At 40.0% G+C, this 11,546-nt stretch overlaps 1 protein-coding gene across 1 annotated transcript in view; it reads right to left on the bottom strand.

The window, feature by feature from the left end:
* Positions 1–612: 612 nt before the first annotated feature.
* EIF2AK3 (eukaryotic translation initiation factor 2 alpha kinase 3) overlaps positions 613–11,546 on the bottom strand; it is a 68,906-nt gene continuing 57,972 nt past the window's right edge. The window contains exons 15-17 of the mRNA XM_029231516.1: positions 9,667–9,768; positions 3,125–3,187; positions 613–1,825 (exon numbers count right to left, since the gene is read on the bottom strand). Of these exons, the coding sequence (XP_029087349.1) occupies positions 1,625–1,825; positions 3,125–3,187; positions 9,667–9,768 (366 nt within the window). The 3' untranslated portion in view covers positions 613–1,624. The remainder of the gene's footprint in view (positions 1,826–3,124; positions 3,188–9,666; positions 9,769–11,546) is intronic.

Here is an 11,546-nt window from a genome sequence, read left to right as displayed (position 1 = left end):
AAGGTAACTGAAGCAGGCCGACCAAGAGATGAAGAAGAGAGATGGGCTGGCCAGGAGCCAAGCAGGATGGGGAAGAAAGACAAAGTTAGAGACTCACCGCAAAGTGAGAGTGAGGACAGAGCACACAAAGATCTGCGACATGCGTGTCCAGCTTAAAAACTGCTCAAACTTTGTGGGTCAGACATTACGTATCTGTAAGATGGAAATAATCATGCATTTGACCCTTAAAAGTTGTGTCTAGCTGGTTTGTGCCCTCATGCCACACGCCTCCCCATGGTACACGTCAGACATACTGTGATCCCAACACAACTGGCATCGCCGAAGCCTTTGCTCTTCGAGGTCTCCCTTTAGGGCAGGGTGTTCTTTATGTCCCTGCCACCGAGTAGGAACTGAGCTAATGTCTCTGGATTATGAGTCCAGTGAACTGTGAAAAGGACTTGGTCCTGTCAAGTCCTTGGGAAATGACGAGAAGATGCCTGTTTAGAACAGGTTAGGAGTAAGCTTTCTTGAGAGTAGGGTTATGACTGTTCTTAGACCTATGATCCCATTTTATAAATCTGAAAAACTACCATTTCAGGGCTAGTTCCCCCCAAAATAACAATCAACCATAAATCATTTTTTAAAGTTTTATTAAATCATTTAGACTTGAAAGAAGTCACAATAGTTAACACACTTAAGTGCGTTCTATACACCACCAACCCAAATGGATTGAGTTCAGAATTTTTATAAATAAAAAATAAACATATTTACAGTGGAAAATAAAAACATGTTAGCAAGTTAGATGATTAAACTGTTATCTACAGTCAGTTTTGGGAAAAAAACCAACCTACAGTATTATATTTAAGACACTTAAGATTTCGTTAGATTTTAAAAGTCCATAATTGAAGAAGTTAGTTGTAATATAGGATTCATTTCTTACTACGGCTTTTTTCCTCCCCAAACCAGAACTTTTGACCAATTTACACAAAAAGCTTCATTTTCCCTTTACTGGAGGTAAAAGTACAAAAAGCTCTTAAACGCTCCCTAGAACCATCTAAGGAATAAAGTTATTTAATGCTACAAACGTCACTAGAAAACTAGCTATGGACATAAACCACTATACAATTTGTGCCACATGTCCTCCAAAATAATGCAGATTCCTTTTACCCACCAGGGACAAAAATGGAGTCAGCTTTTTTGGAAATCAGTTTCAAAATCACCACTGTTCTCTCTAGAAAGTGTATTTCTAGAACAGTATAGTTACTACATGTAGGGACTTTCATTTTTCTGTACTACAAAAATATTTCCATTTTATAATTCTCTCTATACATTTTAGGGGTTGCTTCCACCTCCTTAGACAAAACGTGAGGGCTACGATGCTTGGCCGGCCGATTTCAAGAGACCAACGAAGGAAAAGGACCACGTGTGATTTAGTGACAGCCCTCTCCTTGAGCAGAGCAAAAATCAAGAGTTGGCTCAAAGGTCTGAGCTCCAACATCCAGTTTAACTTTGATTTACGAAAAGTAGTCCAAAATGAAATCGAGTAAAGAACGAAATTTTCAAGGTCACGATTTTGGAAAAATCAACAATCCTTCGAAGTGGGCTATTCCGTGTCACCTGTTAGGGAGGCGAGCAGAGCTTAAGGCTAATTGCTTGGCAAAGGGCTGTGGGAGCTGCTGGAGTGTCTTGACTGTTTTGTTCCTGATGAGCTCATGGAGCGAGACCTCTGTCTGAGAACTGTTTTTCCTGGAAACTCCAAGTCCTCGAATATAGCATTTTCAATAATGTTTGCAGCTTCAGGCCGGTCCGTAGGGGATGGGGAGAGCATGTCTTGCACCATTACATACTGAAAGATAAAAACTGTTCTGTAATAAAAGGGCCACTAGCCAGCTGCCTAATTGAGAAGTCAGCCAAATGTTTCTATAGCTATACTAAGTTTGCGAGCCAGTTTCTGACACAACTTCTCCACTCAGCTACTGAAACACAAAAGCAGCCACAGACCCTATATAAACAGGTGGGTCTGGCTGTTCCCATAAAACTTTATTACCAAAATAGGCAGCAGGCTGGATTTGGTCTGTGGGTCATAGTTTGCCCAACCCCTGCCCCAAATATACATGGACCATTTTGGGGTAATTGGTTGTTTTCCAACATATAATAAAAGGTCTTCAGTCACATCTTTGAAACGCAGGCATACTCTGACTTTTAAAATAAATTCATCTTACAATTGTATGTGAATGTACAATTATCTCAAAGATTTCAATTAAAAAATAACCATGCCAGTGATCAGTACCTAGCCCTTTTTACTGATTTTTTGAACCCCTTTAATGTAACACAGATTCTGATGAGCGCCCCCAGGGATTGAATCATCGACTTTGCAAAATACATAACAGAATCGTTTTTGTAAAATATATTTCACTTTAGGCCGGCATATCTCTATATTGTTATAAAGTTCATTTTTAACGCAACCCTTCGTTATAATACTGAAAGATCAATTAGACTTTTTCCAACTTGATGACTAGCCACACAGTCTAATTTACCTAAACTTAATTTACTAAGAAAATTCAAGATTTATCAACACATAAATTTTAAAGTGATATGTTTGTGGACGTATTATGAAATAAACAAAAGCTGCAAAAAGAAACTTCAAAAATTCATTACACACAGTTCTCACCATCAAGACCAGCTTAATTTTCCCTTCCCACTCTTCTGGACTATGTCACTCTGAGGGGCATAACTCCAACACACAGAATCAGTGGAAATTAGTGACATTTTTTAAAAAAGAAGCCAGTTTTTAAGATCTCTCCCAAATTCACTAAGATAAAGAAATTAATGGCATGATCATAATGGCAACTCTACGGCTGTGAGGGTGAGCTAGGAGTTCAGCCTTATCGAAACGCAAGGTTGCTACAGTTCCCAGATGGGGTGTCATGCAGCTTGGAGCACAGAGCACTGGGCCCAGGACCTGGGACCGAGTCACAGCCTTTGGTTTTAACAAGGTGTGTGTTCTTGGGATCAGGTCCCTTTCCTCTCTAGGCCTTAGGCTTCCTCATCTGTAAAACGGGGAAACTGATGAGCTGACTGCTAAGGACGCTTCAGGTTCTAAGTAAGATTCTAAAGAAAATAAAAGATGAGAATTAATACCAACCTCACGAGGATATTTCTGAGTAAATAGTGGTGGAAATTTGAGATCTCTTACATCAGTTAAGATCTGAAAAGAAAGAAAAGTGTTACTTATCTTTAAATCTATTTTGATATGTGGATCTATTTAAACATAGAGAGATTTTTTTTTAATTTATTTATTTTATTTATTTTTGGCTGCGTTGGGTCTTAGTTGCTGTGCACGGGCTTTCTCTAGTTGTGAGCGGGGGCTACTCTTCGTTGCGGTGTGCGGGCTTCTCACTGCAGTGGCTTCTCTTGTTGCGGAGCACGGGCTCTAGGCACGTGGGCTTCAGTAGTTGTGGCACGCGGGCTCAGTAGTTGTGGCTCACGGGCTCTAGAGTGCAGGCTCAGTAGTTGTGCTGCACGGGCTTAGCTGCTACGTGGCATGTGGGATCTTCCTGGACCAGGGCTCAAGCCTGGGTCCCCTGCACCGGCAGGTGGATTCTTAACCACTGCGCCACCAGGGAAGCCCACATTTGTGTTCGTAAGTGGGTAACTTTTTCTACTAGTCACTAACCTCTTGTATTTGATATAAAAAGACATGGATTTTTTGTGTGTGTGTGGTATGCTGGCCTCTCACTGTTGTGGCCTCTCCCGTTGCGGAGTACAGGCTCCGGACGCGCAGGCTCAGTGGCCATGGCTCACGGGCCCAGCCGCTCCGCGGCATGTGGCATCTTCCCGGACCGGGGCGCGAACCCGTGTCCCCTGCATCGGCAGGCGGACTCTCAACCACTGTGCCACCAGGGAAGCCCTCTTTTTGTTTTTTGTTTTTTTTTTGAGTGAAGAAAACCAAGTCAATTATGCTAAATTCTGAATATAAAATTAAACTAGTTATTTGGGAAATTTTCATGCAAACAGGATAACAGGGCCGTGTGTGACTGCTCTGAGGCTTAAATGAGGTAATTCAGGCAAACTACTTAGCGCAGTGCCTGATGTTCCTTTTGTAACGATGATAAAAACCAGTTTTGAGAAATGAAATAAATTAAATATGTCTTCATATTTCTTGAGAAATAAGCTGGAGTGTACTTGAACAAAAATATGAACTGGGTTGGCATTTGTCACTTCCCACTAAAGGGAAACAGATACTTCACTAGAAGAATCTATGCTGCAGGCCCTAGAATGGAGGGTTTCACCTGCTAATAGGTAGGTCGTACCAAAGTAAGTGCAGATAAATGCTTGAGTCTGGACTCATGGAATTAATTTTTAATCCCATAACATTCTTAAAGTTTTTATTTTATAACTTAGAATTTAAAAGAGACCTTGGCCATAACTCAATGGGGAAACAGAGAGTCTTTTCAACAAAAAGCATAAGCATAAAAGAAAAGAATGGTAGGCTGAACTTTAAAATTAAAATCTGCTACCCTGTGAAAGACACCATTAAGAAAATGAAATGGCAAGCCACAGACTGGAATAAATTAGTCACAATACATATACTTGGCAAAGGACTTGAAAAGACTGTCAAGGTCATTAGTTATCAGACAAATGCAAACTTAAACCACAGTATGACTCCATTATACCCCTATTAGAATGTCTAAAAATGTAAAGACTGAAACATAAGTGTTGAGTATGTGGAGGACCTAGGTCTCTCCTACGCTGCTGGTGAGGATATAAAATGACACTTTCTTATAAAGTTAAACCACTTACCACAGAGCTTATCAATCCTACCTCGTAATTACCCGAGACTAAGGATACATATGTATGTCTACAAAGAGACTTGTTCACAAATGTTCACAGCAACTTTAGTCGTAAATGTTTCTCAACAGGTAACTGGACACATGAACTGTGGTATATATACCATGGAATATTAATAAAAAGGAAGGAACTACTGACTTTATAGTGAGTCAAAGAAGGCAGACACAAAAGAGAATAGACATGTATGATTCAATTTATACGAAACTTTAGAAAAGACAGAACACAGATCAGCAGTTGCCTGGGATCCAGGTGGAGCCTGGAAAGACAGGGGACTGACTGGGAAGGAGCAAAAGGCAACTTTCTGGGGTGATACAAATGTTCTATATTTTGAATGTAGTGGTGAATGTGGATGTATAAATGTGTCAAAACTCATAAAAATGTACAAAGTGGGTATGTTGTATGTATGTAAACTTTATCTCAATAAAATTAATTAAAAAAAAAGATCTTGGTCAAATCATTGAATAGTCTCTTTTACATTTACTAATGGAATTTCAGAGGGGTTCTGGCTACACATGGCAGGTTTTCTATTATATTCCTAGCAAGCATTTTCACTAAAACAAGTGCCAAGGAAGGTAAAATGTACTGTAAGTCTATAAGGATGACTGCAATGGAAGAACAGATTACATTTTTGAAAGAGAGAAAGCAGTGGAAGCATAGCAGTTTCTTTAGCAGAACAGAGGAAGGTAAACCAGGCTGCCTGTGAGGGATAAAGCCAACAAAGAGGGAACTGATTAGCTGAGCAGAACCTGCCGGGCATGGGGGTGAGGCTCAAGGATGGCAGCAGGAGAGCCGTCGAAAGGTCTGTATACGGACGGAGTGATTTATCCCCAGATAACACATAAGGTGCACGGCTTGCAGGAATCTTGGTTCCCCGACCAGGGATCGAACCCGGGACCCGGGAGGGAAAGCGCCGAGTCCTAACCACTGGACCACGAGGGAATTCTCCAAGAGCCCTATTCTTAAATATGAATGGACAGCTAAGGATTATCAGCATGAGAAACACACACACACAAATCATTAAAAGACTCAGAGATGCTGGTAGGGAGGGAAGTAAGTGTGACTATAAGGGGGTAGCAAGACGGAGTTTCCTGTGTTGATGTGACAGCTCTGTATCTGGATTGCAGTGGTGGTTACACAAACCTGTACTGAAATAAAATAACATGGAACTACATACATACACTGTACCAATGTCAAGTTTTTGTTGTACTGTAATTATGTCAAATGTAACTGTCAGCAGAAAGTGGGTGGAGGGTATCTCTCTGTCTTTGCAACTTCCTGTGGATCTATAATAATTTCAAAACAGAAAGTTAAAAAAAAAATACCCAGAGGAAAGAGACAATACAGGGGGAAGAAAACTTAAAATATATACATACATGTAATTGAGATTCTCAGCAATGTGAAGATACTGACTTCATGTAAACAGAGCGAAATACTATAAAAACGGTACAATCTCGGACAATAAAAATTGGACTGTCAAAATAAAGGACTTAGGAAAGTCAGAATAACAAGTTAAGGAACTCCTGCAAAAAATAGTACAGTGCTTCCTTGGTGGCGCAGTGATTTAAGAATCCACCTGCCAATGCAGGGGACACGGGTTCAAGCCCTGGTCCGGGAAGATCCCACATGCCACGGAGCAACTAAGCCCGTGCGCCACAACTACTGAGCCTGCGCTCTAGAGCCCGCGAGCCACAACTACCGAGCACTGATAAAACTAAAGCCCTAAAGATTCCAGAAACGAAACTGTAACAGGTCCAAGATACCCAATATTAAAAAATCAGGCATCAGAATGGTATCTGCTTTTCAACAGCAGCGCTGGAAGCTGTAAGGAAATGGGGCAATGCTCTCAAGGTTCTGAAGGAAAGTTATCTTCCATCTAGAATCGGAACCTGGCCAATTTATCAGTTACGTATGAAAATGGAAAAAAAGGTACTTTTTCAGATACCTGAGGACTCTAAAAATTTCTTTCTCATACATTGTTTCTGAGGAATTTACTGCAGAATGTGCTCCAGCAAAATAAAAGAATAGTGCAAGAAAATAAAACAGAGCAAAACATGGAAGCTAGGAAACAAGGGATCCAAGCCAGGAGAGTAGGGAAGTGCATCCTTGGATGACAGCTTACAGAAGGTCTAGGGGGCAACTGGTCCAGACTGGAGAACAAAGCTTTGAGAAGGAAGACTCCAGGGGAAAACAAATTAAATCTATCTATCTATCTATCTATCTAATCTATCTATCTATCTATCTATCTAGATAAGCTATACTGAAGCACAGAGAAAATATTGTTTGACATGTGACAGACTTTTGCACATTTGTTAAAAATTACGGCAAAGGTTCATAGAAAACTAAGCAATTGAGAAAAGCCAATTCTGAAAAAAAGGATTGTATCAGAAAGAAAAGAAAGTCAGGGTACATTATTTGGTCTAGCATAGAACAATATGTGCATGGCTTAGTTTAACCAAAAAATTTTTACATAACTACGTATTTTCGAAAATGTGTTTATTGAAATAAAATTCACATAAATAAAATTCACCATTTTAACCATTTTAAAGTGTATGAGTCTGTGATTTTTATTCTATTCAAAATGTCGTACAACCATCACCACTCTCTAATTCCGGAACATTTTCATCACCCAAAGAAAAGCCTTGTACTTATTAAGCAATCACTCTCCATCCCCTTCTACCCCCAGCTCCTGGCAACTACTAATCTACCTTGTCTCTATGGATTTGCCTATTCCGGACATTTTGCATAGATGGAATCATACAGTATGTGGTCTTTTATGTCCGCTTCTTTCACTGAGTGTGATGTTTCCAAGGTTCACCTGTGCTGTAGTATGTATCAGTATTTCGTTCCTTTTTCATGGCTGAATAATATTTCACTGTATGGGTCGACCACATTTGCTTTGCCATTCATGAGCTGATTGACATTTGGGCTGTTTCTACTTTCTGGCTCTTGTGAAAATGCTACTATGAACATTTGTGTACAAGTTTTTGTGTGGACCTATGTTTTCATTTCTCTTGGGTATATACCTAGGAGTAGAACTGCTGGGTCATATGGTAATTCCATGTTTAGCTTTTTGAGGAACTGTCAAATTGTTTTCCACAGTGGCTGCATCATTTTACATTCTTACCAGCAATGCATGAGGGTTCTAATTTCTCCATCTCCTCGGCAACACTTCTTTTCCGTTTTTGTTTTGTTTTGTTTTATTCTAGCCATCCTAGATGGTGTGAATGGTATCTCACTGTGATTTTGATTGGCATTTCCCTGATGAATAATGGTGTTGTGCTTATTGGTCACTTGTAATCTTCTGCAGAGAAATGTCTGTTCAAGTCCTTTGCCCATTTTTTAATGGGGTTGTCTTTTTGTTGTTGAACTGTAACAGTTCTGTATATATTCTGGATATTAGAACCTTATCAGATACATGATTCACAAATATTTTCTGTGGGTTGTATTTTCACTTTCTTTTTTAAAATAAATATATTTATTTTAATTATTTATTTTTGGCTGCGTTGGGTCTTCGTTGCTGAGCGAGGTCTTTCTCTAGTTGTGGTGAGCGGGGGCTACTCTTTGTTCCGGTGTGCGGGCTTCTCATTGCAGTGGCTTCTCTTGTTGTGGAGCATGGGCTCTAGGCGCACAGGCTTCAGTAGTTGTGGCTCGCGGGCTCTAGAGTGCAGGCTCAGTAGTTGTGGCACATGAGCTTAGCTGCTCCGTGGCATGTGGGACCTTCCCAGACCAGGGCTCGAACCCATGTCCCCTGCATTGGCAGGCGGATTCTTTTTTTTTTTTTGGCAGGCGGATTCTTAACCACTGCACCACCAGGGCAGCCCTATTTTCACTTTCTTGATAGTGTCTTTTGATGTCCTTATAACTACACACATTTTTTTAAAAATACTTTGTTTTTTTAAATTTATTTTATTTATTTTTGGCCACACCGTGAGGCATGTGGGATCTCAGTTCCCTGACCAGGGATCGAAATGGAACCCGTGTCCCCTACAGTGGAAGTGCGGAGTCCTAACCACTGGACCACCAGAGAATTCCCCATAACTACTTAAATTTTGATGCCATATGATTCCCGATCCTTTAACATACGTTGGGCCTGTTTTATTTTCCTTTCTGGAAGCTTTTGGTGCCTTTACCTCTGGTATTCTGAAATTTAGCCACTTTGATTTTTAAATTATTTTCTTTTTTTCCTATTTATTGTATAGAACACTTGGTAGGTCCTTTTAGTTCTATGTGAGAACCACATCCTGTTCTACCGTGGCCAGGAGTCAACAGATAAGGTCTAACACTGATAAATTAAGAAATGGTGATAAGGACATAAACTTTGGAAATACGGAAGTAAGTACAGGGACAACAGCTGGAAAAGTGGAGGGTAACCACTTATGAAGTACGGGGAAGAATGCGACAGAGGTCTACTTTTAAAAGACTTTCAGTACTGTTTTCCTTAAAGGCCATCACCTTGGTTTATTCTGAGAGGGGAAAAAAAAAAACCTAATCATGCTTTAGTTTGCCACCTTTTAAGTATGTGAGTGTATGGCCACTTGTCCTCTGGAAAATTCTTCTCTGACCAACCAACACCGTCACCCTCACTCCCTTACTCTGTGCGTTGCACTTATTACAAATTTAAGGAACAGACAACTCGACTCAACAATTTTTGAAGACTGAGCTTTCTGTGGACGCAAATAGTCTACAAATCCTTTCTGCGTCACTCACGTGACCTCTTCTATGTCAACCAGTCTGCTGGTATTAGGAGTAAGTTACTCTTCTTCTAAAACTCTTTCTTTTGTGAATTTAAGATTTAATATTTTCTTTTTCTACCTTTTTTGAGGGGGGAACACTTACCCTGACCCTCTCCATGTGAGTGCCGAATGGGTACAGCAATTCAAATAGAATGAGGCCTAAAGAAAAGATGTCCACTTTATGAGAGTAGTTGTTGCCATGAATCTGAAATCCCAAATAAAGAAGAAATATTAGGAAAACATTCACGGAGATAGTACAACGGATAATACGGCATCAGTGCATCTAAGTGTACGTAGAAATGTTAGCAAAGAGTTAATCATCTCTCAAGCCTCTTTTCTTCAACTCACCATAGCAAGAGTAATTAAAGTACTCAGCATTACAGAAGGAAGCCCAGGTATAGCTCTGAGATATGTATCAGTAAAATAGGCCCAGCGGAAACCTGGAGCCAGGAGCCCGGAAAAGCTGCTCCCCCCACCCCTGGGGTGAAGTTTTTCAAAGCCAGCACTATCTAAAGCAAATCTCTCATTTCTAACCAACTTAGTCCTCACCTATTTTTATGAGAAAATCTTCATTACTCCAAACCACTAATCAACCGTGGTTAGCCCTCATTACGGCCCTTAATTATGGACTTCACTGCATTCTTGGTTTTATTTTTCATGTGTGTTATTTCTTATTCTTCACAACTAGATTATAAAGTCCTGGAGGGAAGGGAACTGCTTCTTTTGAATTCTCACCATCCAGCACTGGGCTAAGTACAGAGAAGGCCCTCAATAAATACTTACTTGTTAAAATGAACAAATGAATTACAACCCAACTACTCTATTAAACAAAGCCTCATTCAAATTAAAAGTGACCTCCTGTGGACTCAGAAGAACCCTTTTATTTGGGAAAATGACTCTAGGCACAAAACGACACTTGGCAAAGGCCAAGGAAGCCCTCCCTTTGGGGGATCACAAGGTATTTGTCAGGGATGAGGAACCCTTTACAACCTCCTCCCTAAACTACACTTGATACCTGTCTCCCTGGTTCCTTCTGAGACCCAGCCTGCCTTTCTGCTTATAGACTATCAGGTGGGAAGTTCCAGTGACTGCAACAGGCTACACCATCTTCCTCCCTTCCCTTAGCTGTTACTGGGGTCTGGGAAGTATTCAAAGAAAATATGTTCAAAACAGAGTTTACAGGGGTACAGTGAAAAGGACACCTCATACACTATCTGGAGAATATTAATTAACACACCTTCATGAAAGCAACCTGGCAATAAGTGGTTACTACCACTTAATGGTTCTATTTAAATTTCATCCACCCCAGGGTAGATGGAAATGCAGACAGAGATTTGTACACAGGGATGGTTATCACAGTGATATTCCTAACAGCAAAATGTCTAAGTCACTAAAACATCCAAAACAAACGTTTCCCTTCTTAAACTCACTTTTAATAGGTAACACATTCACATGATTCAAAAAGAAGTATACAGTCAAGCTTCCCTCCTGTCCATCCCTTATCTGCCCAGTTCCCACCAGTCACTTCCCCTCTACCTACCGCCCCCAAAACTATTTGTTTCCTGTACATCCTTCCAGAGCTCTTTATATAAACATAAGCAAATATATAGCTATCTTTCCCCCCTTTACACACTATACACACATTTCTGCCCCTGGCTTTTTTCACTTAGGAGATTCTTTTTTAACTCTTACCTATCTAAAAATGCCTAATTTCTTTTATATGAATAACTTTATGGCCAGAAGCATGATTTGTGGGTCACAGCTATTTTTCATCCAAACTGTAAATGTTGATTTATTGTCCTCCAGGGTTGAGTGTTATAGAAAACAAGCTCTTTAAGCTGTAATGTGCTTTTTTATCGTACCTAAATACTTACACTATTTTTCCCTTATCTTGAAATTCAAGATGTCTAAGTACAGGGTTCTATTAAAAAATTTCTTGAATTAAATAAAAAAATAAAATTTACGCATAAAAAAGAAAACACT

This window comes from Monodon monoceros, unplaced genomic scaffold (assembly GCF_005190385.1).
Source record: "Monodon monoceros isolate NGI ecotype Baffin Bay Population unplaced genomic scaffold, NGI_Narwhal_1 Super_Scaffold_19, whole genome shotgun sequence".
Taxonomy (NCBI): domain Eukaryota; kingdom Metazoa; phylum Chordata; class Mammalia; order Artiodactyla; family Monodontidae; genus Monodon; species Monodon monoceros.
The sequence above is the reverse complement of the archived record's forward strand: the minus strand, read 5'-3'. Positions and strand labels throughout refer to the sequence as shown.